The sequence below is a fragment of the Macaca fascicularis genome, chromosome 5 (genome assembly GCF_037993035.2).
Source record: "Macaca fascicularis isolate 582-1 chromosome 5, T2T-MFA8v1.1".
NCBI lineage: Eukaryota > Metazoa > Chordata > Mammalia > Primates > Cercopithecidae > Macaca > Macaca fascicularis.
Window position 1 is genome coordinate 177,711,062 of NC_088379.1, and position 14,005 is coordinate 177,725,066.

At 40.3% G+C, this 14,005-nt stretch overlaps 1 protein-coding gene across 2 annotated transcripts in view; it reads left to right on the top strand.

Annotated features, from left to right (window-relative positions):
* Positions 1–14,005, top strand: part of GALNTL6 (polypeptide N-acetylgalactosaminyltransferase like 6) — a 1,202,623-nt gene that overhangs the window by 1,121,969 nt on the left and 66,649 nt on the right. For both annotated transcript variants that reach the window (XM_015451034.4, XM_015451035.4), the window contains one exon: positions 560–781. In XM_015451034.4, the coding sequence (XP_015306520.2) occupies positions 560–781 (222 nt within the window). The remainder of the gene's footprint in view (positions 1–559; positions 782–14,005) is intronic.

A 14,005-nucleotide genomic window follows, 5' to 3' on the forward strand; every position in this document is an offset into this window, starting at 1 on the left:
AGTCAATTACTAAATTCTGATTGGTATCTGTGTTGCACACATAGAACATCAGAACACACAGTTTTAAATGTACTAATGCTCAGTGATCTCTCTAAAGTTGGGGGAAAAGGATAATAGCTTGTTTGTCCTCATTCTTTCCTAGATTCTTGTTTCTGGAAATGCTTTAAGCAATTTGATGCCTGAGAGGAATCTCATTCTCTCCAATTTCAACACCTTTAGTTTTACGTAAAAAATAAAAAATGTATAATCATGAAATAACAGAGGAAATGAGAAAAGTGATATAATAGTGAGCTGAATCTTTACTGGCTCTGATAAATTAACTACCAAATTGGCAATTGAACCCCATGCCAGAAGCAGAAATGTGTGCGAAGCCACAGGCCAATTGTATCATACCCCTTGCAGTTACGAAAACTCTCATTGTTTGTAAACCACCAACCAGGGCTGCCTGAGGTTGTCCGTTATCTTTTCCTTTTCTTTTTTTAATTTCTGGTGCAACAAAAACCACCTTTTGAATGAATAAGCCAATAAATTACTTTTTTTTTTTTTTCCTGCTGCACAGAACCTGAAGCGGGTAGCTGAGACCTGGATGGATGAATTTGCCGAGTACATTTACCAGCGGCGGCCGGAGTACAGGCATCTCTCCACGGGGGACATCTCTGCCCAGAAGGAGCTGCGCAAGCAGCTCAAGTGCAAGGACTTCAAATGGTTCATGGCTGCTGTGGCCTGGGACGTGCCTAAATACTACCCTCCAGTGGAGCCCCCGCCTGCTGCCTGGGGGGAGGTGAGGAAAGGTTGCCTGAAACCCGCGCGGACCTGGGAGACTGTGTGCCTCCCCCATAGCCTCAGGTGGTGGGAGGGACTGCTAAAATCTTCACTTTTACCCTGTAGCCAAGTAGCATCCATTTAAATCATCTAGAATACATGAATGTTCAACCTCTTTTTAGCAATTACTAGACTTAGTCTTCAGAGTTGATAGCCTAACCCAGAATTAGTGACCACTGTTGATTCCCCAGATGATTTTTTTGTTGTTGTTTTTGTTTTTTGAGACAGAGTCTCGCTCTGTCTTCCAGGCTGGAGTGCAATGGCGTGATCTCGGTTCACTGCAACCTCCACCTCCCAGGTTCAAACGATTCTCCTACCCCAGCCTCCTGCGTAGCTGGAATTACAGGTGCACACCACGACGCTCAGCTAATTTTTGTATTTTTAGTAGAGACGGGGTTTTGCCATATTGGCCAGGCTAGTCTCAAACTCCTGACCTCAGGTGATCCTCCTGCCTTGGCCTCCCAAAGTGTTTGGATTATAGGCATGAGCCACCATGCCCGACCATGAATTTTTAAAATACACCTAGAAAATATTTTTCTTTGAGATTAGGGAAATCACCACCGGCTTTTGTAGAGAATTAATGTATCTGTCATACAAGTGGGTAAATATGGGTACCTGATAGACGTGATAAACACCCTCTGTCTTGGTGCACAGCCTTGCTGCTATTGGTATATGCAAGTACAAGGCAGTGAGGGGCTTGGCTATTTTCCCCTCCAGGCTGTGCTGTGCAGAATCATAAAGAAATGTATTTCTGTAATATACAGAACTGTGACACAGGCAGCCACATTGATTCTTTTTTTTTTTTTTTTTTTTGAGACGGAGTCTGGCTCTGTCGCCCAGGGTGGAGTGCAGTGGCCGGATCTCAGCTCACTGCAAGCTCCGCCTCCCGGGTTCACGCCATTCTCCTGCCTCAGCCTCCCGAGTAGCTGGGACTACAGGCGCCCGCCACCTTGCCCAGCTAGTTTTTTGTATTTTTTAGTAGAGGCGGGGTTTCACCGTGTTAGCCAGGATGGTCTCGATCTCCTGACCTCGTGATCCGCCCGTCTCGGCCTCCCAAAGTGCTGGGATTACAGGCTTGAGCCACCGCGCCCGGCCCACATTGATTCTTTAAATAAGCACCAGCCTTTCCACCTCTGAACACTTCTATTCAGTGGAAATAGAATGGAAAGAGCTGAATAGCCCCAGGTCCCAAATTTAAAGTATCTATCTTTTGGCATAGAAAAGACTATTGCACTGGGTTCGGTTCCATTCAATACTGTTACTATAGCCTTTCTCCATAGAATAGAGTGTACTAAAGCAGGACTAAAATTGGATAGGATGGATTTATCCTAGCCATTCAACCGGCTCTTAGCAGAGGATATCGGGGGAAATGCATCAAGGCTAGATGTTCACACCATCCCACTTCCCCAGTCTTTCAGAAATCAAGAGTTGATTGTCTCGCATTGTGGAGGAGTACCATCAGTGTCCTTGGTTTTATAGTCTCTGAAAGAAGATGCCATTGCCTAGATGGTGTCTGTGGCTGCAGAGCTCTGAGAAAAGGCTACCCCAGGGCATGGTAGGAGAGGCCAGAAGACTCAGGCAGTGTTCCTGGGTGAGCTGTTCCAGATGCCTGTAGAGGATATGTTCAGCAAGTCACAGGTGCACTGCTTGTTGTGTTCAGAGGGTCACTCTTCATACCTGGGACACCCAGGATGAAGGAGAGAGTCAATCCTGCCACTACACCCTCCAACTCCTCATGGTTTTTGCATGTGTATGTTGTCCTGACATTATCTGCTTAATTCAAGTTAGTAATTTGGTCTCATCCTTTGCATCTTAAACATTTTATTAAAACTTCCCTAGAATATTAGTAATATTAGCCTGCTTGTATTAATGTAACTGTCTATCACAGACTTAATTCATAGCAGTGGAAATTTGAAGTAGACAGATATCAGAAAGAATTTTCTTATCCTAACGTGTTGGAAGGCATGAGAAGTGAGCTCCTTCTACAGTTTTATATATACACACACACACACACACACACACACACACACACACATATATATGGTTCTGCTTGTCATCTTTCTATGATGATTCAAATGCTGTCCTGCCTAGTGACTAAGAAATACACTTGAGGAGCCCACAGTATCATTGTGTGATTCACTACAGAGCTAAAATCTCATCAATCTTTTATCTGCCTTATGCAGAAACATGAATTTTTCTTCCTACTGGTTACTATGTTCTTCAAACTGCAACTGGTCACATTTTTCCCACATTACCTGATTAAACCATAATCTGAATTTATATAGCACCTTTTCTAAACAGACTCACATCTTCCACTGAGGTTCTAGGAAAGGTACAACTTTCCAGGAATGATCAAAATCAGAACCATCTTAAGCCCAAGTAGGCTATGCCAGTGTGTTTATATCTATTACCCTAGATTGCCTCATACTTTTACAACACTTGCCTTATCCCTGGAGACATTTGCATTCATTATTTCTGGCTTAAACAATCAGAGGTTGAGAAGATTAGATTTTTTATTTTTCCCCCAGACAAGGATTTGCTCTGTCACACAGGCTGCAGTGCAGTGGCAGGATCATAGCTCACCGCAGCCTCAAACTCTTGGACTCAAGTGATCCTCCCACCTCAGCCTCGTGAGTAACCCAGACTACACATTCATACCACCAGTCCCAGCTAATTTTTTAAATGTTTTGTACAGACAAGGTCTCAATATGTTGCCCATGCTAATGTTGAACTCCTAGCCTCAAGTATTCCTCTTGCCTCAGCCTCCCCAAGTGATGGAATCGCAAGCATGAGCCACCACATCCAGCAACAGAATTTTTTTTTTCTTTTTTAACACAATGGCAAATTTCTTTCCCCCAAAGCCTTAGAACAGTGAACAAATAAAGGTCATATTTAAGTGTAGAAAAGACGGAAATGGGGACATAATTTATGGGCCAGTTACATTCAGTTGTATTTGTTCAGTGAAGATGTGATGCATAGCAAGAATGAAGACATAGAGGATGGGAGGAAGGCAAGAAGAAAGGAAATCAATAAAAGACAACAGTTTGCACTGTTAAATACTAGTTTTTAAAAGTATCTGATTCTCAGGCAGAGTAGATCTCTGAGAATATAAGTGAAACGTGTACATTTAATGCAGGAGGCAAGTGAAGGATTTGAAATGCAGCTTAATCTAAATGAAATGATGAAAAAAGATTATTTTCTAACTGTAGGTGGGTAATAATATTTTTAAGAGTGGATAGACCAGGCATGGTGGCTCACGCCTGTAATCCTAGCACTTTGGGAGGCCGAGGCGGGTGGATCACCTGAGGTCAGGAGTTCAAGATCAGCCTAGCCAACGTGGTGAAACCCCATCTCTAATGAAAATACAAAAATTAGCTGGGCATGGTGGCGTGTGCCTGTAATCCCAGCTACTCCGGAGGCTGAGGTAAGAGAATCGCTTGAACCAGGGAGGTGGAGGTTGCAGTGACCCAAGACCTGAGATCACGCCACTGCACTCCATCCTGGGTGACAGAGTGAGACTCTGTCTCAACAACAACAAAAAAAAGATAAAAAATTTTTAAAAATGCAGAATATATGTGTCGACCAACTTAATCTCTGACAAAAAAATACTTTCAAAATGTTGACACATGCAATTTCTTTTGCCTTTCAGAAGGTTTCTTAAAATAAACTTTTTATTTTGGAATAATTTTAAATGTACAGAAACATTGCAAAGATAGTGCAGGAAGTTCACATATACCCTTTAGTCAGCTTCTTCTAATGTTAACATTTTATATTTACTACATTAACTGTGGTATATTTAATCAAGCTAAGTAATTAACAGTATAATACTATTAACTAAACAGGACTTTATTCAGATTTCACTAGTTTTTTTTACTAATGTCCTTTTTCTGTTCCAGGATTCAATCTCATATATGAGAGAGCTTTTTAGTTTCCTATAAACTTTAAATTAATTGTTAGAATGGGCAAAGTTCCTAAATAAATGTAATAAGTCAATTATTGTTGTAGTAAGAAAGCGAAAAGGGGAATGCAGATTCAGTGGTTCTTTTCAAGCAATTATGGGAAGGAACCACAAACCTCCAGCAATGTAAACACAAGATTCCTTTATGGGAGATCTGGGCCAAGAAGCAGGGCAACTCACCGTTTTATGCACTTGTACTTGGAACAGTTTTCCACCTGCTTGTCTGTGCCAGCCTGATTCAGGGTAAACAATGACGTGCTCAGGCAATTTTTGGCTCTGGTACTTGTAACTCAGCTTGTAAAGGATATGTTACAGACCATAAACAGCCTATAAACCGCCACTCATTTCCCTGACAAATTCAGCTGGATTACTGCACTTGTCTCCTGGCTCATCTCCCTGCTTCTGCCCGCCCCGCTTCGGTTTATTCTCAACACAGTCCACTTAAAACCAACCGGAGATGAGGCCACCCCTCCTCCATCCAAGCTTTCACTAGCTGCAATCTACCGCTAGGTAAAAATGAAAGTCCTTACCTATAAGACTGTAAACAATCTGACCCCTGTTGTTTCCCCTCCAACCTCCTCTCTGACTCCTCACCCCCTGGCTTCCTCCTCTCAGGGCCCACTGGCCTCGTCACCAGTCTTCACACAGGCCAGGTCAGTCTGACCTCAGCACCTTTGCATTTACTATTCCTACAGCTTAGAATCCTCCAGTCTCAGAAATCATATGGCTCCCGCCCTTACTTCCTTCTGGTCCTCACTCAAAAATTCATCTTCTCAGTAAGGTCTTCCCTAGTCAGCCTATCTAAAATTGCAACAACACCCACACACATCCACATGCATACTTACACACTCCCTACTCCCTTTCCTCCTTTATTTTTCTCCCTAGCATCCATCACTGTGTAACAAGCCATGCAATTTATTTTTTTAATCATGTTTCTCATCTATCTCTCCCACTAGAAAGTAAATTCTGTGACACAAGGATTCTGTTGGTTTGTTGCGTTGCTACTGCTCTTTTGCAGAAAGACATAGTGTCTAGCATATAGTAGGTGCTCCATAAATGTTTGTTGAATGAATGAAAGATGAATGAATGGGGGATCCTGGCTCCCTGTTGTCCCACCTGCCATTCACTGCTTTGCCCACACACCTGTATGTGTGAAGCCTTCTCAGGGCACACTAGGCACTCACTCCCTCCACAGCCATACAAAGTCCACCTCTTTGGAAAGCTCAGCCAGAAAGGCAGTTTGAGTAATGACTCTCAGGTAACTGATTCTCATGAACGGTCGCGTCTATGGTCCATTTGATAGTTAAACAAGTTACAAAATATTCCGTTCTGACATCCTATGGGGAAGAAGGAGAAATTCCAAAAGTTAAAAGCCTCTGTTCAGCAATTTCCGACTCTGCCTACCAGCTTCCTACTTAAAAGGCAGAAGAGATTACAGTCACATCTGATAGAGCAGTACTCTCCAGAAGTCATTCCATCCTCTGGTAGGCAAGGAGAGTGGGTAGAGTGGGGAGGTGATGAGTCCCAGAGAGAATAAATAGGATTCTGAACCATGGAATAAATTGAACAGCCCTCAGTGCTGTTCAAATAGAAGCAATGTGCTTTCCCCCATGCTATGTTGGAGAGGGTAAGAACAGGTTTAAAGTGGAAAACTATTCTTAAACCACTCACATATGGAGTGTCTCTTTTTGTGTCAAGATGCTAAATGAAAGAAACTGAATTTCCTATTATTTTCCCCTTCTCCTCCTTAGAATTCATGAATTTGCTAAAGTCATTTAGAGTGCTCCTTTATAGTCTAAAGAGAAGAGTTCTTCAGAATTCTAAATATCATGTGTAAGAAAGAATAAAAGATGTAAAATAGACAAACATGTCTTTTCCAACCAGTGCCATAAATTCTTTTAAGAAATGTCTGCTTACTGTCCTCAATGTGCCAATCTGGGCGCATCCATTTGTCACCTTGCGACTGTGCAAACTTTTTAAAAAACCTTTATTTTAAAAATTCCTGCCAATACCGAACTACCTAGGCTGTTTATTTGAATTCCTTCCTCAAGATTAATGTCACCCTGAATTGTGGAACATTCACAAAGACAGGCACCCTAAATAATTCCAGTTCTCCTCTGCTGCAGGCTGCTGCTCTTAACTTCTTTTCACCTGCTTGCTGCTTCTTCTTCTAATGTTCTCGCAGTGCACAAGGCTTTTCAGGTTTTTCCCTATCAGCTTACACGAAAGGAAGTTCAACATTAGGAGGTGCATTATCTCAAAGACCATCTGAGGATGCGACGTTGTCTCTTTCCAAGAAATTCTGTATGAGTGCTGCTGATGTGTGATGCAGGAGTAGAAAGCAGGCGCTTTCTGCACGACGAGTGAGGCTCCCTCGCATTCTTTTGGGAGAGCCAAAGCCAGCTTTCCTGAATTCCCCTGCAATCTAGTCTCACAACCAGGAAAGCTGCAGAGTGAGATTGTCCTGCTATTTCCCTGGAAACTATGCAGGGAACTGTCTCTGTCCTTTAGGTGCTATATCACATCAACCCAGATCTTTAAGCACTCATTCAGAGAGGATTTATCGTTCAGACTGTATTAGACTCGACTTGATCTGTCATTTATTTTCTCAGGCAGAGGCAGTGCTGGTACACTATGCTAAGTCATCTCTCTGGGGCTCAAAAGCAAGGTTGGGAAAAATGTAAGAACACATAAAGTACTGCATTATCCTCTCGAATATTTCTGTGCTTTCTGAGTTTTCAACATTGAGACAGGGCTATGAAGACAAACTTAAAAGTGTCCTATAATAAACACAATTTGGCTGGGCGCGGTGGCTCACGCCTGTAATCCCAGCACTTTGGAAGGCCGAGGTGGGAGGATCACAAGGTCAGGAAATCGAGACCATCCTGTGAATGGTGAAACCCCGTCTCTACTAAAAATACAAAAAATCAGCCGGGTGTGGTGGCGGGCACCGGTAGTCCCAGCTACTCGGGAGGCTGAGGCAGGAGAATGGCGTGAACCTGGGAGGCGGAGCTTGCAGTAAGCCTAGATCGTGCTGCTGCACTCCAGCCTGGGGACAGAGCGAGACTCCATCTCAAAAAAAAAAAAAAAAAAAAAAAAAAGATTGACTCCCTGTTTTAAAAAATTTCACGCAAGGATCCCAGGAACCTCCCCTGCTCCTTTTTATTGGCGCGCTATTCTTGTCCACCAGCCTGTAGATGGTTACTGGATTTTTAAGGCAAGTTGAGGGCAATTACCACTGTAGAGGCCACTCTGAGTTATCACAGAAGCCAGCAGGTCACTTTGTCACCCCTTTGGTAGGTTGGAGGTATTCCTATGTCCAAGACTGGAAAAATTATATTGAATTGTTCCATCTATGCTAACTTTCTAAGGCTGTGGATTAGAAATTTTGCTGTGATAGTTGAGTGAATTCTAATCAGTTCTCTTAATTTTTCAGTCTAACATTCTCCCAACTGATTTATTTTGGCAAAGATTAATTTTATTAATTCTATTTAAATTCTATTAATTTAGTGTCATTCTTGGAATTAGAAAGGCTGTCACCCAGGCTGGAGTGCAGTGGCGTGATCTCTGCTTACTGCAACCTCTGCCTCCCAGGTTCAAGTGACTCTCCTGCCTCAGCTTCCCAAGTAGCTGGGATTACAGGCATGCACCACCACACCCACCTAATTTTTGTATTTTCAGTAGAGACGGAGTTTCACCATGTTGGCAGGCTGGTCTTGAACTGACCTCAGGTGATCCACCTGCCTCAGCCTCCCAAAGTGCTGGGATTACAGGAGTGAGCCACCGCACTCAGCCCAGGGAGTCAATTCTAAGACTAATGCGAATATGCATTATTGGGTTTGAACTTTGACTTTAATCATCTGCAGGCAGGCAGCAGTTTAAAATTAAGAGCCAATATTCCTCTAAGTGTCCTTGCAATGTATTGAGCCGCTCTGTTAGCAGCAGGCCATCGTGGCCACTGCTCCAAGCTCTGAGAAGTGTGGTGACTGTGCTGCTAAAAGGTAAGTTGTCTCTTACATTCCCAAGAGAGACATTTTTAGCAACCTGAAGGTCATCAGTCAGTCTTAGATTTTTGTAAGCGACCTAAAACATAGCTACATCTGTCGTGGTTTGGGAGGTGGGAAGATAAGCACTCGTGCTCCCCGTTAGCTTCCATGGCTAAATTTTTTCTCCATGTTTCATTTTGTCACAATTATCTCTGTGTTTTTGATCCACTTGATTGCATTTCCTCCTATTGACTTTAGGAGATGCAGGAATTAACGTTTACCTTATATTTCCAAAGTTCTCTGTTTGTCCAATTGGTAACCTAGTTGTATTTTGCTCGGCCTTCACTTACATCTTGCCTTAGACCTTTTCCTTCTTATAGAGCTTGCGTGGCTCTTTGGGTTGAGATTTTATTGCCCAATCTAAATGATGCCTGGCCAATTTCTGGAAAGGATGGCCTATTGTAAACTAGTCTAAAAATAAACTAAAATAACAAGATAATCTCAGGAGAAGCTTAATTTTCTATACCAATCTCTAGCACAGGAAGGACAAATCAGCTTTTTCAACTTTTGTTTTAGACTCAAGTCCTCCAGAACTAATCATATACATTCAAACTCTTTGCCTATGCTTTTTTTTTTTTTTTGGTCAGAATTGCATACAAATTTGTAGCAAATACAGAAGTCTTCCATTATCCATGGTCTCACCTTCTGCACTTTTGGCCAACTGTATTATGAGATCCCAACTATAATATTATGGGACTTAATGATACTATGTTATTTTGGAGCAGAAAGAGAGAGAGAGAAAGAGACCACATTCACACAACTTTATTATAGTATATTCCTATAATTGTTGTATTTTATTATTGTTGGTGTTAATCTCTTACTGTGCCTAATTTAAAGTAAACTTTAACATAGGTACCTATGCATAAGAGAAAACATAGTATCTGTAGGGTTTGGTACTATCTGTGCTTTTAAGCATCACTGGGGTTTGGAATATACCCTCCAAGAATAACGGGGTACCACTGTAGTTTTGTTTTGAATTTCAATACTCAAGTACTTCCCTGCTGTTGAAAATGATGGAATGATGCCAGAAATAGAAAAGCCACATTTTCTACCATATTCTTTCTTTAGAATATATTGGCATTCCTGATGCTAAAAGCGTGGCATCTGCATGATTTTGTTTAATCATCAAGACCAGACAGAACATTGAGGCTAGCAAAAGAAGGAAACAAGCAACATGGACATGATCTTACACAAAACTGATGACAAGAAATCCCTCAAGTACTACAGAACGTGGGTTAGTGTCACCAAAACACCAGACAGCAGCAGATCCAGGGTGGGGCTAGGAGAGATGAAGAATTGGTAGAAAAGAGAAAGGGGAGTACTGCTACTTCTCCAAGAAGAGTACTCAGAAATCAGTAACAAGCATTCACTCCCAAAAGGAGAAGAGCCTTTCCAGAACAGGAATGAAGGCAATCAGATCTGCACCTTACCAGTGGAATTCAAAGACCCAGTCACAGGCTCCAAGCTGAGTCCAATGCAAAGAGACCATAGGGAACCAGTAATGTAAACCATGCTAATGCAGAGTTACCCTGCATATATCTGAGAAACACTCCAAAATACTACCTTCTGGAAAGACAGAGACTCATCCTCTCCCCTCCTCCCCCTATAAAAAAAGAGTAAGAAATCTGCTGTGAATTCAATCTGAAATACAACACTGAGGAAGCCAGCAAGACAAAAGCTTCCAAACCAGAGAAGGAGGTGTCTAAGATAGATCTCAGAAAGTACAGAATGACAAACACATTCAAAGGTAACAATACTGCTTTGAAAGGAAAGACCTTTAGAACTCTAGACAACACAGAGTTAGAACAGGAAGCTTTTGTGAACCAGGCTGAGCTCTAAGAGACAGAGAAGTGTCCCTATAAAAAGGTCATATTTTTTAATACTTCACAGTGACAACAGAGAAGAGAGCCCTACACAGGAATCTTCCTCTAATAATCCAAGAAAATCATCTCATTTATATATGAGATCGTTCATATATGGAAAATAAAAGCAGTTTACAATAAAAGCCCATACTGAGATCCAACAAGGATAAAGATAAGAATGAATCAAATATAGTTCCAACACATAAAAATATACTACAAAAGTGGCTATAAAGAAGATGAAAACTACAACATAAGATTTCAAAATGAGCTAAAACAATCTTAAAACTAATCAAAGCTTGAAAGAACCATACAAATCAGAATTAGAACTGCTCAGAAATAAGATGGCTAGAACGATATGAACCATCATTTTATGGAAAGACAACTGAGAAAACTCAGGGATGAACTAGAAAAGAAAGAAACAGTATTTCAGAAATGAAGGGTCTATTAGAAGAAATAAAAAGGCAATGAGAGACCACGGAAGGCACAGTAAGAGAAATTGAGGCTGGAAGGGAAAATGAAGCTAATAAAACAGACACAAAGAAAAAAGAACAGAAAGAATTTGTCAAATGATTTGGAGCAATAAGTGAAGGAGATTCAACATAAAATTTCCAAAAGAAGAAAGCCCTCTGAGAACAAAAAACAACTAATATATAAAACTATAATTCAAAGAAACCTTTTCAAAATAAAAGATTTGAATCTATATATTAAAAGGACCGTCTGGGAAATCCAACTTAGAACCATCAACACTGAAATACTTTCTAATAAAATGGTTGTATTGTTAAAACAAGAAAAAAAATTGTGCATCCAAGCAAAGAATGAATCAGACTTTGAAGTATAAACATTTTGCACCAGAAGACAATGAAGCAGTATTGTAAAGATGCTCAAGAAAGGAAAATATAAGCCAAAAATTTTATATCCAACCAAACTATCCCTCAAGTATGAAGGTGGGTGCTGTGATTTCAATTTGCCCCCTGGAGTTCATGTTTTGGAAACGTAATCATCAATGCAAAAATGTTGAACAGTAGAATATTTGAGAGGTGATTAGGTCATGAGGGCAAAGCCCTCATGAATGCATTGATGCTATTACCACAGGAGTGGGTCATTGTGGGAGTGACCTTCTAATAAAAGAGTGAGTTTGGCTCCCTTCCCTCTTTCTCTCACCCCCACAGGATGATGCAGCAATAAGGGCCTCACTAGATGCAGCCCCTCAGTCTTGGACTTCCCAGTCTCCAGAACCATGAGCCAAATAAATTTGTTTGTTAAAAATTATAGTCTGTGATATTCTGTTATGGCCACACAAAACAGACTAAGGCACAAGGCCATCAAAAAGCCATTATAAATATTCAAGGACTGGGATTATTTTTACCAAAAGCCTTTCTGAGCAATCTGCTGGAGAAGAAGCATTAGAAAATCAAGAACTCCTTGAAGAAGCTCATTGCAGGGTCTAGTAGAAACTGGCCACAGGATGGAGGAATATATAAATTATATATAATCTGGCAATGTAGAAATAATACAAGTGGGGAAAGTGAGTGCAAAGCAGAATACATTTGCTGATTGTTGCATAGGCATTAACTAGGAGTAAAACAGTATCATCTATGTTTAGACACGGGGGAGGATGGAAGAAAAGCAGTAATAGTTATAGCCAACTTTAGCATTGCTCAGAGAAAGATAGAGTTAGGCATTAATTTAAAAAGAGAAGTTTCAACTATTATAAGTAATGTTAGTGTAAAGGCAACAAGTGAAACAAAAACACAAACAATATTAAATACTAAAGATTGGAAAGAGAAAACAGGCCATGTGGGGAAAGACCTTCTAGATAACAGTAAATTACGTAACAAATCACTATGTCAGAGCTGAGATCAAACATATAAATCCACTGAAAGAAAGATTCAGACTGACTAAAAAGGCAAATGTCTCTTCTATATATGAGACACACCTAAGTCAAAATGATACAGAAAGATTAAAAACTAAAGAATATGCATAAACATGCCAGGCAAATTTAAGTAATAAGAAAGCAGGGTTTGAGATCTTGATAGGAAGCAAGGTAGAATACAGGGAGAAAAAAAGTTAAAAAGTTAAAAGAGGCTGAGAAAGACATTATAATATCAAAGACTGCAATCCGTGGAAAACAACTTACATAAGGCAGAAACTGCTGAAAATCTAAGGAGAAACAGAAAGACGCATACCAATAATAGAAACTTAACACACCTCTCTTGATCCAAGAATCAATAAGTGGACCAAAATGAATAAGGATGTATAGAACCTAAACCATGTCATCAATAATGTAGATCTAATATACCTATCTAACTCTAAAGCTTTTTCGGAATTTACTTTCAAGTACGCAAATTTAAAAGTATGTTAATGTTATAAACAAATAAGATTTTTGAACATGTATAAAAAGATATCTAAACCTAAAATTAAAGAAACAAATATCCTACAATCTTAAACTTGAATTTGAAATTTCAATGTCAGCTACTTTCTGAAAATAGCCACATTCTAGCTTTATCCACTGAAAAAGTCTAGAAATAACTTCAATCCAATCAGTGAGCACACCTAGCTCTCAATTGTGGTCTCTAAATAGCATTGTTCACTAAATAGAACTAAGGATTCATGAAGAAATAGCTGATTCTAGTTGTGGGGCCGGAAAGGTAGACGGTGGGCTGAGACAGTCTGTTACTCTAGAAAGCAGAAAGGGAAGAAAGCTTTCAAAGGCTGGTGGAGGTCATGTCAAAAGGACATGGGAGTCAGCTAGAAGGGGATCCCACTTGCCATAGATGAGACAATATGAACATCAAAAAAGTGACCCCATTAATTAAAACAAATTGAATATACAAAATATTGTAAATTTAAAATGATATTTTTCAAAAGGGGGTTAGGAGAGAAAGAGAAATAAAATAAAAGTCACTGGGCACCAATGGCAGTTGCTTCAGCACCAAATCATGACTCTAGAAATTGACATTTAAAAGGAAAACAAGCATTTGTCTTGCTTTTCTGATATAAGGTGCATTTCAGGATGTCCAAAGAGCCCTATAGTTGAGGGATTTTATACAGATGCTCAGATAATAAATTCAAAAGGAAAGAATGTTCTAAATCAACATTGTGCAATTCCTGATGCAATAACTGATTAAAGAAATGGTCCTCATTAGATAATAAAACCTTAGATGAAGTATTGATGATAAGCTTCACAATAAAATTATCAAGCTACCATCAACTAAACCCACTGATCAATTTTAGCATCACTGAATCATACACATTCTGGTATGATATGATGCAACTTGAAAGCATTTTAGACAAGCCAGGAAGTCAAGAACCATGCC